Raw genomic sequence first — 17,431 nt, 5'->3', positions numbered from 1 at the left:
ATAATAGTTCGAAAATGGTATGAAATATACAGTTCTCCGAATGATATGCTCTTTTTATCCGAATCATCAGTAGCGTGTGTAATATGCAATTATCTGTTAAATAAAGTATTTAATTGTCTGATAACAATTTTTTTATATAGAAAAGTGCTTCTTTTGACAAAGTAGAAAATTGTCTATCATGCTTCGTTTAATTGTTAATTTTATCTTATCGGGAATTATTATAAATATTAACTTTATTTTTTAAAGGCACTAAAATATTATTACAAAGCTAACGAGGCATTTTTACGTCTAAAAAATTGATACAATTTTTTTTTGGGGGGGAAATTAATTCTTCTTCTTCTTCTGATTCACTGTTGTCTGTTTGTTAAAAACGAAAAATATTCGTCTAATGATAAGCAATAGGAAATAAATTGCGGCGACACTGCAGAATAATAAAAATCCATAGACATCAAGTAACGCCAATTGCCACCAATTGAGATTGACTGCTGGTGATCTCAAAGAATCTGCTCCATTCCTGATGACGTATTCAACCCAGAAGTTGACAGTTTCAGTCGCTGTCATCGGCCTATCGCGAAATAATTTCGACTCATATTTTGCCGCTTCTCTGTACAAAAAAATTTCTCTTTAGCATTAATGTTTTACTTTATTTTTTACTTTGTGTTTTCATTTTTTTTTTATTTTTGATTTTATTTTTTACTTTGTTTTCTATTTTATTTTTCTATTTTGTTTTCTTATTTTATTTTGTTATTTTATGTCAGTTAATTCGTTTTAGAAGAAGAAATAGTATAGAACATCATAAAGAAGAAATAGAAGCAAAGAATAAGAGTATTGGATAAATAAGTCTTTATATTAAAATGTAAAAAAAGATCTTTGTGGATAAGGAAAAAAAATACAAACCGATACTTGGGATTATTTAGAACCGCATCGAGAGCTTCATCCAATGATTCCTTTGTCAACTTTTTATAGTTCAATCTGATTGCCATATTTTTGTTGACGAAAATACGAATATTGGAAAATTGATCGGCGTATAAAGGCAAACCTATTAAAGGAACGCCATTATATAATGCCTCGAGTGTTGAAATTAATCCACCATGTGTTATGAATAATCGTGTATTATTATGTCCTGTCAGAAACACACAACCAAATGTAATTCTCGCATATCTGTAATAACTAAATTTCATTTTACAATATTATTATTATTATTATCATCGTCTATGTCATTAGTGACGTAGAAATATTGTTTAATGTCATGGATGATATTTGGAGGAAATGATATTTACTAGATATTTATTTGGTACTACTACTACCACTACTTCATTTAAGAATAAGATTATTTTCAAAAAATATTCGAAATTCAATTATTTTCAATATCTAGTATTTTCATAAAATTTCCAAATAGAATTCAATTATTTAAACAAAAATTCTTAACATTCATTCAAAATTCAATTATTTTTATAAATAATAAAACTCATCGAAGAATTGCAATTATTTGTAATACTATCTTTAAATTAATTAATCGAAAAATTCAATTATTTTTACAAATAAAGTTTTCCACAAGAATTCAATTATTTAAAATAAAAATTTCATAATATTTACTATATTTCGAAAAAATTTATTATTTAAAACAATGTTTTTAAAATTCTTTTATTCTTTTTAAAAAGTAAAAAAAAAATTTCGCAATAATTCAATTATTTTCATAAATAATAAAAATTCTTCTCAGGAATTCAATTATAATTTAGAAATAGCATTTTCAAAAAAATTTCGAAAGAACAAATTATTTCACAAAAATTTTATACATACTTCACAATAATTCAATTACTTTCACTAATAATAACATTTTTCATGGAAATTCAATTTTTAAAAAAAAAATGTTGATAAAATTCTAAGCAAGAATTCAATTATTTTCATAAACAATAAAACTCATCTAAGAATTTCAATTACTTTTAATGCTATTTTAAATTAATTATACGAAAAATTCAATTATTTTCACAAATCAAATTTTCCACAAGAATTCAATTATCTAAAATAAAATTTTCATAATATTTACTATAATTCGAAAAAATTAATTATTTAAAACAATGTTTATAAAATTCTTATAAAGAATTCAATTATTTTCAAAACTAACAAAATTTTTCACAGAAATTCAATTCATTTTAAACATTTTAATAAAATTTTTCACAATCATTCAATTATTTTTATAAATATTAAAAATCTTCTCAAGATTTCAATTATTTTTAATACAAGTTTACAGGAATTGTTCAAAAAATGTAATTATTCTTAAAAATTTAATTTCAATTCCTCGAAAAAATCAATTATTTAAAAAATGTTTCTTTAAAATTCTTTGGAAAAATTCAATTATTGACAAAAATATTAGAATTTTTCACAGGACTCCAATTATTTTCAAATATTCAAATAAAATTGGTCGAAAAAAATCAATTATTTTAAATACAATTTTAATTGAATTTTTTTTAAATAATTCAATTATTCTTTTTAGATTTTAATCAAATTCTTCGCAGGAATTCAATTATTTACATAAATAATTTTTCGAAACAATTTAATTATGTCGACAAATAACAAAATTATTCCCGAAAATTCAATTATTTTGAGGCATTTTAATAAAATTCTTTACAAAATTCAATTATTTCCATAAATAACAATTTGATTCATCAGAAGAATTCAATTATTTAAAAAAATAATACATTTTTTCTTGGAAATTAAATTATTAAAAAAAAATTCTAATAAAATCGTTCGCAAGAATTCAATTATTTTCATAAATAGTGTAATTCTTCTCAGAAATTCAATTATTTTTGAAAATTTTAATAAAATTCTTAGCAAATATTTTTTTAAATAATTCAATTATTCTTTTAGATTTTAATAAAATTCTTCCCAAGAATTCAATTATGTCGATAAATAACAAAATTTTTCCCGAAAATTTAATTATTTTGAGGCATTTTAATAAAATTCTTTGCGAATTTTAATTATTTTCAAAAATAACAATAATCATCACAAGAATTTAATTATTTTTAAAATTAATAAAATTTCTTCTTGGAAATTCAATTATTTTTTAAAAATCAAATAAAATCGTTCACAAGAATTCAATTATTTTCATAAATAATAAAATGCTTTTTAGGAATTAAATTATTTTCAAAAAAATTTAATAAAATACCACACAGACATTCAATTATTATTCTCAAAAATTTTAATAGAATTCTTTGTAAAATTTAATTATTTAATTAAAAACTTTTCGCAATTCAATGATTTTCAATATCTACTATTTTCATAAAATTTTCAAAAAGAATTCAATTATTTAAAACATTATCTGTAAAAATTTATCTTCGTTAAAATTTAAATTTTTTTGATGAATAATACAAATTTCTCAGGAATTCAATTATTAAAAATTTGTATAAAATTCTTCGCAAGAATTAAATTATTGTTATAAATATTTAAATTCTTTCATGAATAATAAAATTCGTTGCAGGAATTAAATTTATTAGCAGGATAAGAAAGAAGTAAATATTTTTGATGAAAATTAGGAAAAAGTGAGGAAAATAAAAAATATGGAATAGAATTTTTGTCAGTTTTGTGAAGTGTCTAAAACTCGTTTTTTTGGTCCTGAAGTTTAATTTTCCGATAGCTACTTTTTTTTTAGTTTGAAAGCTACTTTTTGCTACTTTTTTTAAAATTAATTATCGAGTGCGAATTCTGTAGTGGGAAAAATTTGTTAGGGCATTAAACTGGACGAATTTTGAGAGCATTATTTTTCTATGATCAAAATAAATATTAGCCCTAGGGTTATTTTTAGTACAAACTGCTTTTTTATTTGATTAACTTTGAATTTCGCGCCAATATATTTCTCTGAATTCCCGCCTAGATGTCATGAAAGTTCTCTCGCTGTCGAGATTGTCTTGTAGGGGGATAAGTATCAATGATCTTGCTAGTTAAATTTTCCCTAATTTATAGATGGTAATTAATAATATTAATATTAATATTATTAATTATTATATTAATATTAATTTAATTGTTTTATAAAATAATTAATAAAATAAATTTTACGCTTGACGAAATAATTTTTCTTTGCCCTGGGCCAATATTGACGCACCAATTAGCCAATTTTTTAGCCCCTGGAAATTTTTTAAAGTCTCATTTTTCTTACGCATAACTTGAAGTTGTGGTATCCAGTCGGAAATCAGTACATTGCTGGGGAGTCCTGGGGGTAATTTATCCTTATTCGCAATTTTCATGAGAACCCTGACAGGTGCTATTTTCTCAAAAGCTGAATATATCTCAAGAAGCGTTTCTTTCGGGAGAGTCTCAATCAAAACCATTGACCCGAGTGTAAAATAAACCACTCCGTGAGCGCTTTCGTCCAACCACTTCTCGAGACTCTTAAAACATTAACACTCCAAATTAAAATTTATAATTTTTAAATATTAAAATTTTTCAATTTATTTTAATTCTTATTTTCTTTTTTGTTTTGCTTTTTATTCTATTTTCTTTTTTTTTCTTTTTGTCTTTATTTTATTTTTTATTTCATTTTTCTTTTCCTTTTTTTGTTTTATTTCTATTCTGATAATTAATGTTATCATTTGATATAAAAAAAAAAGTTTTTTTAATTATTCCCCTAAAGGTTAAGTTAATTTTCCTCCAATTGAAAAAAAAAATAATTTCTCACCTGGGATACTGTGACGTCACTGTCTTCCACGTGTATTCCCGCGATATCAATTAAGGCAGGACTTCTAATTCGAATACCAAATAATGTGTGAAAAGAATTAATGAATGTTAAAGCCGTACTTTTTTCCACTTCACGTATATTTGGTATATCTGAACTTAAATATTTTCTCATTAATTTTGTTTGCGCCTCCTCGGTTATTGAGAAAAATCGAAATTTACTGCGATATGTTATAATTGTATTTTCCAATCGTTCCCAAAATGTTGTCACCTTAGCCGCGTCCATCATAACATTTGGTGCAAATGCTATTGAATCGGGATTCCCAACATGATCGCTTGTCCACGAAAATTCCAATAATGAAGAAACAGTTATTACTGGTACTTTCAATATGTGTCCAATTCCTATAAAGCAATTTGCTGTGAATGCCTGTAAAAAAAAATTTATTCGATAAAAAGTTTTAAAAAGTAAAAGTTATTTTAAAGTTATTCATTAAAAAAAATTATTATATTAAATATTGTTAATTGATGAATTTGTTAAAATAACAAATTTGGTTAAAGTAACATTTAATTTGTTACAGTATCAAATTTATTAAATTAACAAATTTATTGAATTAAAAATATTTATTAAAAAAAAAAAAAAAAAAAAAAAAAAAAAAAAAAAAAATTACTCAATATTTATTAAATTTGCAGTTTTTCTGCGGATATCAAAATTGAGACAAAAACGAATTAAAAGTGTTGCGTAAGAAAATAAAAAACAAACCTCAGTGATTAAAATATCATAAGGCGGATCATTTGGTGGATTTTTAACAAGTCTCTGAATATCTTTGTGCGCGAGTAATTCGCAAAGTTCATTTCCATAAAAAACAGAAATTAATGGCACGAGGTCGTCGCCAAGTTGTGTGGCGAAATCAATTGTAAAATTATTCACAACATTTCTTCTTGTACCGGATAAATTAATAATTGTTTGATAATTTTTCGGTGAATTTTTCATTTCAAAATGAGTGACAGCGTCCACTTGATGTCCACGTTTTGCTAAACCTCTCGTCACACCTTCAAAAACATTATTATGACTACGCGAATTAAAGGGAAAAATTGCCAAAATTCTATAACCATCACTATGTTTTATGTTTATTGAAAAGTTTATGAAACACAAAAGAATAAATAAGAGAGATTTCATTTTTTTTTTTTTTTTTGAATAAAATACAAAAAAGTGGAAAAAAATAAATAAAGTGGGAAAATTTTCCGAAAATCTAGTTTATATTTATACAATTGTAAAAATGTTAAAGAGTTTTTAAGAACAGGTATCAGACAATTCAGTAATGAGACTGACTTGCCATTATGATCTCTCTTGACTCTAATTAAATGCAGTTTATTTTTATTGCGTAACGTGTTTTCTTGTAGAAAAAGATAATTTTGAAAAAATTTCAACATCACTTTGTAGGCAAGATGATTTTTTTTCTTTATTAATTTATTTTTTTTAATTATTTTTCACTACAGTTTAAAAATAATTGCAAAATATTAATAATTTAATAATAACACTTATGATGCCAATAAAAAAAAATTAAAAATAAAATAGTCTAATTAATTACTAATAAAAAACAAAAAAAAATAATAATAATATTCAACAATAATAAAAAGCAAATATTATAATTAATAATTGTAATTATATTTGTTGAAAATAAAACAAATTAAAAATAATGAAAAATAATAAAATAAAAAATAATTATAATGAAAAAAATAATAAAGTCACACTGATAAAAAATTTATTTGATTCAAAAAACCAATCACTTGCGTCTGTTATCAAATAAATATTTCCTTAATTCAAATAATTTTTACATAATTAAAATAAATTATATTTGAAACAATAATTTCAGTATTTTTAAAATTTTATTTTTATTTTTATTTTTATTTTTATTTTTATTTTTATTTTTATTTTTATTTTTATTTTTATTTTTATTTTTATTTTTATTTTTATTTTTATTTTTATTTTTATTTTTATTTATAAATAAATAGGTAAATTTTAAGAAATAAAATATTTGAATAAAAAATAGTATTTGAAGCAAATACAATTTAATTGACTAAAATAAAAATTATTTGATACAAGTAAATATTTATTCGATAAAATAGACAATTAATCGCTTATTTGAATAAAATAAATTTTTTTCTTTCAGTGCAATAATTAATTATAAATAAACTTGTTAATAATGTTAAGATACCTATTATAAAAAATAAAAATAAATAAATCTAATAAATTGCTATCTTTGTAAATCTAAAAATAAAATACAGAACGTATTTGAAAATAGTGAAAATCAAGTAAATTATAACTAAAGTGCATAATGATAAAAAAAGGTAAATATCGAAAAGATCATTTTGCCACCAATAGAGATTGATCGCCGGTGATTTTAACGAATTTGCACCATTTCTAATCACGTATTCCACCCAGAAATTCACAGTTTCCGTTGCATTCATCGGTCTATCGTGAAATAATCTTGATTCCAATTTTGCCGATTCCCTGCGAAAGAAAATATTGCAATTTCACCTTTATTTAGATAATTATTAATTATTTTTTATTTACATAAATAAGTTGTTTATAAATACAAAATTAAATAAATAGAAAATAAGGAAAATAAAAAAAAGTAAATAAATAATTTTAAATTATTAAACTAATATTGCTAATTATAATATAATTATTATAGTTAATTATATTGTTTTTTTAATTTTTTATTATATTATTATTATTATTATTATTATTATTATTATTATTATTATTATTATTAATTTTTTTTCTCTTATTGCAAAATTATAAAATCTAATTTAAATGTTTAAAGAATTTTAATAATTTATGTTAAATAGTTTAAAATAATTTACAAATTCGTAACAAAAGAAGAAAGAGAATTTAACACGAAAATTATATCCACGTGTGCGAATTTTAATTACCTGTAAGTGGAATTATTTAAAATTTCATTTAAAGCATTGTCCAGTGAATGTTCATTTATTTTGTTTATATCTAATTCAATTGCCATATGTTTTTTCACCATTACATCAACATTAAAAAATTGATCGTAAAATAATGGAAGACCAATTACTGGAACACAAAAATACAATGCCTCTATTGTTGACATTAATCCACCGTGTGTGATGAATAATTTTGTATTTTTGTGCCCTGAAAATTAAATAGCATTCTATAGTCATCAATAATTATTATTATTTATATAATTTTAATTATTTACAGTGGAAAAAATTTATTTGATTTAAATAATCGATTATTTCAGTCAAATTAATTTTTTTTAGTGTATAATATATTCAGTGACTATTGTTCATTTAATTTATTTAATTAATAATAAAAAAATAATCATTAAATATTAAAAATTACGCAGTCATTTGAAAAATAAATAATAAGTGATTGCGTGTGTTTACTCAAAACTTGAAGTTGAGGAATCCATTTGGAACTAAGTACGTTGCTGGGTAGACCGTTAGGAAGTTTTTCTTTGTTGACGATTTTCATCACAACTCTAACAGGGGAAATTTTTTTGAAAGACGAGAAAATCGCAAGAAGCGTTTCTTTGGGAAGAGTCTCAATTACCACCAAAGAACCCAGGGAGAAGTAAACTACACCGTGTTTACTCTCATTCAACCAGACCTCCAGTTCCTTTAATAAAAAAAATTTCAAAATTTATTATTAAAAAAAAGATGAAATATTCAATCCACAAAAATTATTATTCATATTTTTTTATAAACACAATTATAATAAGAAAATTTAAAACTTAAAAATTTTAGGCAATTTAAAGAACATTAATTAATGGAATATTAATTAATGGAACATTAAATAGTGGAATATTAATTAATAGACCATTAATTAGAGGAATATTAATTAATGGAATATTAGATAATGGGACAATAATTAATGGAATATTTATTAATTAGTAGGATACTAATTAACGGGACAGTAATTAATGGAATATTAGTTAAGAGGACTTTAATTTGTGGAATATTAATTCATGAAATATAATTTAATGGGACATTAATTATTGGAATATTAATTAATGAAATATTAGAAAATGGGACAATAATTAATGGAATATTTATTAATTAATGGGCCTCTAACTAATACGAATATTAGTTACTCCAACAATTAGTGGAATATTTATTAATTAATAGAAGATTAATTAATGGGACATTAATTAATAGAATTTTAGTTAATGGGACAATATTTAGTGGATTAATTACTAATTCATAAGACATTAATTAGTGCAATATTAATTGATGGAGTATTAGCTAATGGATGAATAATTTGTAGAATATCTATTAATTAATTAGTAAATGGTACAACAATAATGCAATAACAGTTATTAAAATATTACTAATATTAGTTAATGGGTCAATAATTAGTGGTTTTATCAATTAATGGGACATTAATTAAAGGAATATTATTTACTGAAACAATAATTAGTATAATATTAATTAATTAATAGGATATTAATTAAGGGGACCTTAATTAATGGAATATTAGTTAAGGGGATATTAATTTGTGGAATATTTTTTAGTAGAATATTAGTTAATTAGTGAAATAATAATTAATGGAATATTAGTTAATAATGCAATATGTAGTGGAATATTTATTGTACAATGGGATATTAATTAATATAATGTTAAATAATTAATGGAATATTATTTAGTGGAATTTAATTAATTAATATGACACTAATTAGTGAAATATTAATTCATAGAATATTAGTTAATGGGAAGTTAATTAATGGAATATCAATCAATTGGATATTAATTGATGGAACATTTAGTGGAATATTAAGTAATTGGTCATTAATTAGTTAAATATTAACTTGTATCATTAATTAGTGAAATATTAATTAGGAGCATTGATTAGTAGAATTTTAATTAATTGTCAATTAATAAGGAGTATTAATTAGTTTAAATATTAATTAATTGTTAATTAATAAGGAGCATTAATTAGTTGAAATATTAATTAATTGGTATTTAATAAGGAGTATTAATTAGTTGTAATATTAATTAATTAAGTGCATTAATTAGTGGAATATTCATTAATTAAGAGCATCAATTAGTGGAAATTTAATTAATTTAGATAATATTAATTTATATTAAAAAATTATTGTTGTGGAGGACAACAAAATTGTTTTCATTATGCTAGAAAAATATTTACACACTTTGGATATTGTTAAGGGAGCATCTTCCAAATGAATTGGCGCAATGTCAATTAAAGCTGGACTTCTTAATCGAATTCCCGTTAAACTGTGATAGGAATTAATAAAAGTGAGTGAGGTAGTTTTTATTATTTCACAGCTATGGGGCATATCGGCTCGCAAATGTTTCCTCATCATTTCTGTTTGTATATTATCAGTGATTGCGTGAAATTCATATAAACTTCGATAGCTGATTAACAAGTTTTTCAGTCGCTTCCAAAATGTCAAAATTTCCACCGTATTCATCAAAACATTTGGAGCAAATGCAATAGAATCCGGATTTCCAATTGCCGCACTTGCCCATGGAAATTCCAATGATGCTGACACAGTTATTACTGGAATTTTCAATATATAACCAATTCCTATGAAACAGTTTGATGCAAATGACTGCAAACAGATATATTTATTTTTTTTAAATTAAAAAAAAAACTTTTTTATTTTATTTTTTAATAAAAAAAACTTTAAAAAATAAAAATAATTAATTTCAATTTTTAATTTAGTAGAAATTATATTTAATAGAATAATTATTAATTGAAATATAATTGAAAGAAATGAAAAAGAAAACTGACCTGAGTAATGAGAATATCGTAAGGTGGATCGTTTGGTGGTGATTTTATTAATTTCTGTAAATTTTCGTTATTCAGTAATTCACAAATATCATTGCCAAACATTTTTGATATTACAGGAATTAAATTTTGTAATTCAACGACAAATTCAACGGTAAAATTATTAACAACTTCACTTCTTGTACCGGATAAATTAATAATTGTTCGATAATTTTTCGGTGGATTTAACATTTGAAAATGGGTAACAGCATCAACTTGATGGCCACGTTTTGCTAAACCTCTAGTCACACCTTCAAAAACATTATTATGACTACGCGAATTATAGGGAAAAATTGCCAAAATTCTATAACCATCGGAAAAACAATTTTTTACCATCAACACCAATGATAGTTTAAATAAAAAATGATTTTGCCCGAAATTATCCATTTAGTTGTAGAAAAATATTGTTTTATAATAATAATGATAACAACAATAGCAATGGCAACAATAACAATAATAATGGTAACAACAATAGAAATGACAATAATAATAATGGTAACAAAAAAGCAATGACAATAATAATAACTGTATCAATGACTATAAAAATAACAATAAAAATAACAGTAAAACTGTCAATAAAAGTAACAATAATAATAACAGTAACACGAACAATAAAAATAATGATATTTTTAATTATTACAACACATTGTTTATTATTTTCGAATTTTGTGTTCTTTTTAAAAAGACACTAATCAACTGAAGTGTGAATCGTTTCTATTTTTTTCTTTGTTGTGCTTCGCTTCTAGTTTCTTCGCATTTAATATTTTATGTTTAATTCATTAAAGTTATTTAAGTTTTAAGATAATAGGAAATAATTTTCATAAAATGTTTATCTGAAATATTGAAATTTTAATTTAAATAAATTTTTTTTAAAGAAGAATAGTGAACTATTACTGTTAATATATTTTTATGAGAAAAATACAAAAATACAGTGGAACTCTTATTATCCGACCAAAATTTCGTTCAAAAACTGGTTTGGATGACCGAAAGTTGGGATAATAGAAATTGCTAATATTTTCGTTTATAATTGTGGATAAATGATTTTTTTGAAGTTAATTTGATATTTATTTTATTTTATTGATTGGCATTTATGTTTTTTTTAAGTATTTACATCAAAAATTAGAATGCAAATTAATAGAAGTAAAAAAAGTGTCGTTCAAACGTTCAGCACTTTTGCAACATAAAATTTTAAACGTTCAAAAGTTTTGGGGTAAGAAATTTTTTTTTATTTACTTTTGTATTATTTTATATCACAATATTATGATTTGCTCATGTTTAATATATTTTATTATACTAATTTTCTTTTTTGAAAACTGTTGTTCTTTTTCTGTTATCCTTTTCTTTTTTCCTTTCCTTGTAACCTTTTCTTTTTCCTTTTATTATTTTTCTATTTCCTTTTCTTCTTTTTCTATTCTTTTTTTATTCTTCGATTTGTTCTTTTACTTATGAAACTATTTATTCATTTTTTTGATGATTTGACGATTTTTTTGATCTTCTGCACAAAATTCGTAGAGTACGTTTGATAACGATGAGAATGAAATAAATTGTCAATATTAAACAGATTAAAATGAAAATGTAAACATCGAGCAGTTGCAATTGCCACCAGTATAAATTAACAGCTGGTGATTTTAAAGCATTTCCTCCATTTCTAATGACGTATCGAACCCAAAAGTCGACAGTATCACCTGCACTCATCGGTCTGTCCCGAAACAATCGCGATTGATATCTAGCAGATTCCCTGTGCGAAAAAATATTTATTAATTTTTAAAATCCTGTAGGAAAAGAAATTAAAAATACTATTTGTATAGTAGACTCTTAGCTGTCAGGAACTTCTGTGCATTTCTGCTTTGCAACTTTGCAAAATGTATTTCGAATGTAGCAAAGTTTGCTCATCCGGAAATAGTAAATGTTGCAAAGCAGAAATTCCAAACAGTTTAGATTTTATTTTGTAAATTGTAAAAGAAAAATATTCTTTCTTCAACCATACCTATAGAGCGGATTGTTGAGCACAAGATACAATGCGCTATCCAATGATTGAGTGGTAATTTTTTGATAATCAATCCGAATTGCCATGTTCTTCTGAACGAATATACGAACGTTGAAAAATTGATCTGCATATATTGGCATACCAATCATCGGTACTGCATGATAGAGAGCTTCTTGAGTGCCTATCAAACCTCCATGTGTCATAAATAATTTTGTATTATTGTGTCCTGCAAATGAAAATCAAAATGAAACAAAGATTCTTTCGGAATAAAATTTGCAGCATCGTGAAAATTTTTCATCTTTAATACCCAAAACTGGAATTTGGGGAATCCACTTTCTTGTCAGAACATTTTTCGGCAGACCCGGTGGTAATTTGTCAGGATTCGCAATTTTCATGAGGACCCTCATTGGCGATAGTTTCTCAAATGATTCATAAAATGCCAAAAGCGTCTCCTTCGGTAGGGTTTCAATCATTACCATTGAACCCATTGAGAAATAAATTACACCACTTCTACTGTCGTCCATCCATTTTTGAAGATCCTCAAAAGAAAGATAATGGAAAAATTATTGTTTCAAAACAACCGCTGCTATGGAAACAGTTGCTATGGTAAACATTATCAGAGGAACAGTTGCTATAAAAACCATTACCATAACAACCGTTGCTACGACGTGACGTAACGGACATAAGGATTTAACCCTAAAAATGAAAATACAACAAATAAATACTCACTGGTGATAATTTTTCGTCGTTTTCCTCAATGTGAACACCGGCAATGTCAACAATCGCCGGTGTTCTAGTTCTAATGCCAAACAACGTATAGAAAGAATTAACAAACGTCAGGGCAACACTTCTCTCAACTTGTCTAATATCGGGAATATCGGGACTCAAATATTTTCTCATTGCATTTGTTTGATAACTTTCTGTGTACATGTAAAATTGATATCTGCTGAATTGCGTGACGAAGGTATTTTTCAATCGTTCCCAAAATGATTTGATTTCAGCTGAATCCATTAAAACATCTGGTGCAAATGCCGTTGAATCGGGATTACCAATTGCTGATGGAATCCAAGAATATTCTAAACATGATGAAATCGTTATTACTGGTACTTTAAAAATGTAGCCAAGACCAATGTAACAATTTGATCCGAATGCCTGTGTAACAAAATTATTTTCGATAAAAATTAATTTATACACTAATTTATAATATAATAATTCTAAAGTGTTGATTTAAAAATTAATATTTGCAGTCAATTAACTTTTTATTTTAAAGAAAACATTATTTAATTTGAATAATTTTGAATTTCGCGCCAAAATAATTCATGAATTTGCCGCCTAGAGGGCATGAAAATTCTCTCACAAGCAAAACGAAATGAAGCGAATAGAGTAAATGAATCATAATAAAATCCAGTGAATATTTTATTGAATTTCACTAAACTAACATATTATTAGAATATTAGTTTATTAATATTTCTTTTATAAATAATAAACAATAAATATAAAATAAATAAAATAAATATAAAATAAATATTAGGTAGAAATTTACAGAAATATTTTATTGCAGATATTAATTAACTATATACTATTAATTTCTAATGAATTATTAATTCAACTTTTCTTTTTTTGAGTTTCGCGCCAACTTGGTTCTTTAAATTGCCGCCTAGAGGGCATGAAAATTCTCTCACAAGCGAAATTTCAAGTATTTTTATAAATATTAAAAATTTCACACTAATTCAATTATATTTACAATTTTTTACAAATTTCTTCTCAATAATTCAATTATTTTTATAAATAATAAAACTGTTCTCAGGAATTTAATTATTTTCATAAATAATAAAATTCATAGCAGGATTTTAATCAAAATCCTCGAAAAAAGTAATAATTCTTAAAAATTTTATTAAAATTCGTTAGAAGAATTCAATTACTTAAAAATTTGTTGATAAAATTCTTTATGAGAATCCAATTTTAACAAACATTTAATTATTCAATAATTTATTTTATTTTGAATTTAAATAATTAAATTTTCGTAGAATTTTCTAATAAAAGTTAATTTAAAAATGAATTTCTAAATAATCGATTTATTATTTATAAAATTAATTGAATTCTTGCAACGAATTTTATTACATATTTTTCAAATAATTGAATTCTTTTGAGAAATTTGACTACTTGTAAAAATAACTGAATTCTTGTGAAGGATTTTATTAATTATTATTATTTATTTATTACGATTTTTGTAAATAATTAAATTTTTTAAATTGTTAATTTCTATGGAAAAATAATAATGATTAAATATTTATTTTTAATAAAACTATTAATGAATAAAACTAGAGAAAATAATGAATAAAACAAATTGTTGAGCAGGCGAATTTTTATTTTTCGAATTTAAATAATTATGTTTCATTAAATTAAATGAAAATTAAATTACAATAATTACAGTTAATCAAATATTTTATTTTAAAGAAAATTTAATTTATTTTGTTCGTACAAAAGAGCGTTTGGAATCCAAATGAATTCATTTATTTTTTTTCCATTTATTTGATGAAATAAATTGCTGCATAAATAAATATTCGAAAAAATGAAAATTTAGTCACTTGAAAATTCAATCACAAGTTTGTTGAAAATAATATTTTTGGTAAAATATTACATTCAGTTCAATTAGATTTCGTGTTAAAAAATTATTTAAGTGGAAATTTTTATAAAATAAAAATTCTTTTAAATAACAGTTTGGTGACCTGAATACATGAAATAATACTATTTGAAGAAACAATTTTTGTTTTAAATTAAATTATTTTTATTTAACGAAATACCAAATTATTTGAATAAATAGGTAATTAATTAGTTAATTAGATTTAATATTTTACTTCAGAAGTAAATAAAAAAAATAAAAACAGAAATAAATAGATAATTAAATTTAACTGTTAACACATTAAATATAATAATAAATATAATTTGACTGATAAATTGTTTTTCTAAAATAAGAACGCGCTCAAAAAAACGTACCTCAGTTATGATTAAATCATACGGATGATGTTTTGGAGAATTTTTTATCAGCTCTTGCATTTTGTCGAGGCCCATAAGTTCACAGAGTTCATTTCCAAATGTAGTGGCAATAAATGTAACGGTATTTGTTCCTATTTGAGTGGCAAAATCAATTGTCATATTATTAAGTACACTCGTCCTTGTACCATTTAAATCGACAATTGTTTTGTAATTATCAGGTGGATTTTTTGGTTTATAGTGTGAAATTGCATCAATCTGATTACCACGTTTTGCCAATCCAATTGAAATACTCTCCAAAAAAATATTGTGACTCGGTGAATTGAAGGGATAAACGACAAGAATTTTATAGGAATTGCATTCGATAATTAGCGATAGAATGAAAATTAATAAAATCTGATAAGATTTAAACATTTTTTCTTGTGTATATACGAAAAAAAGTTTACTTGATTATAAGAAAAAAAATTCAATAAACGGAAAATCTAATAAAGTGAATGTTTTTGCACACTATATTTAAAATCAATTTTAGTTTAAATTTTTTATTACAAATTTTCTTTTTTGAATTATTACTCCGAACTATTTAACGATTCAGTGTTCAATAGCAAACATTGAGAATATATACTGTCAACGAATTCGAGTCTACTGTTCTAAAATAATTTTATATTTCTTATCGTTAACGTTTTATCATTTTTTTTCGCTGAAAGAAATGCGAGTTTAAGATTATTAGTATTATTCCACATCAACAGGGACATTTACGATATAATTAAACAATTTCATAATTATAATAGAAAAATATTTTCAGTTTAGCAAATTTTTGTGAGAAAAAAAAAATTGTAAAGTTAACTTTTCAATGGACAGAAATAATAATTCATCCAAACAATGAAATTAATCCAAATAATTAATAATTTTGTGCTTTTATATTTAATTTTAAATATTTTTTTAATGTAATTTTAAATAGAATTTCAAATATAATTTTAAATCTAATTTTAAATGTAATTTTAAATACAACTTAAAATTTGATTTTAAATACGATTTTAAACTTAATTTTAATATAATTTTCTCTCTAAATTTGAATTAGTAAAACTATTTACTAATTTTGAATTAGTGAGTTTTTGCTTTTGAATTAGTAAATTTTACTAAGAAAAAATATTTAGTAATTTATTAAATTTAAATTAATATTTATGAAAATTATAAATAATAAATAGTAATTTCCATTAATTTATTAGGTATTAAAATGTACTAATTCAAAAGCAAAAAGTCAGACACTAACTCAAAGTAAAATTTTCTAGTTTTACTAATTAAAGATAGAGAATTAAATGATGTTTTCAAATTTTAAACGTAATTTTTAGCATAATTTCAAATGTAAAATTTTAAATATAATTTCAAAACTATATTTAACAAAAGAAATATTATTTTAGCAGTGAATTGCAATTTTCAATCTTATTAAAAACAAATGATATATCTTCGAATTTTTCTAATTCTGCGATGAAGAGAAAAATTATCTGCTTGCTCATGATGAGTTAACGAAAAAATGGCAAAGAATTAATTCATAATATTTTTATCTTGAAAAGTAATTTATTAAAACAATGAACTCTACACGGGGGGAAGTAAAGTGTAATTAATTTCTTGTACGTTGACGTAATTTTGTTTTTTCCTTTAATATTAATTAAATAATTGTTGTTAATTATAATTGAGCGTGTCAATGCAAGAACCGGTCGTACGCTCGGGATACACATGTGGCGTACGACCGGTTCTTGCATTGACACGCTCAATTATTATCTATAACATTAAACTGAAAAAAAAAATTATTTATTTGATATTTGAATAAATATTTACTTCAATCAAATAATATTTATTGGAGTCAATTAAATGGTATTTGAACCAAAAATTTCAGTATTTGAAGCAAATATGAACTAAACCATTTAATTGACTCCAATAAATATTATTTGATTTAATTAAAA

General features: G+C 23.2%; 2 protein-coding genes across 9 annotated transcripts in view; one reads left to right on the top strand and one right to left on the bottom strand.

The window, feature by feature from the left end:
* The window catches only part of LOC122501958 (calcitonin receptor-like), a 314,998-nt gene that overhangs the window by 227,902 nt on the left and 69,665 nt on the right, over positions 1-17,431 (top strand). The gene's annotated exons all lie outside the window — the stretch shown is intronic.
* On the bottom strand, positions 32-16,048 carry LOC122501928. Its single transcript, XM_043611716.1, has 15 exons — positions 15,474-16,048; positions 13,206-13,628; positions 12,784-13,015; positions 12,477-12,702; positions 11,955-12,227; positions 10,454-10,877; positions 9,849-10,271; positions 8,086-8,317; positions 7,606-7,831; positions 7,086-7,180; positions 5,429-5,718; positions 4,673-5,095; positions 4,154-4,385; positions 898-1,123; positions 32-604 (listed from the first exon to the last, which is right to left on the bottom strand). Exons 1-15 carry the CDS (start codon positions 15,882-15,884, stop codon positions 325-327), a joined length of 4,416 nt encoding a protein of 1,471 aa, XP_043467651.1. The 5' UTR covers positions 15,885-16,048; the 3' UTR covers positions 32-324.

The sequence above is a fragment of the Leptopilina heterotoma genome, unplaced genomic scaffold, assembly GCF_015476425.1.
Source record: "Leptopilina heterotoma isolate Lh14 unplaced genomic scaffold, ASM1547642v1 Lhet_219, whole genome shotgun sequence".
NCBI lineage: Eukaryota > Metazoa > Arthropoda > Insecta > Hymenoptera > Figitidae > Leptopilina > Leptopilina heterotoma.
This window is presented reverse-complemented; position numbering and strand designations above follow the sequence as displayed.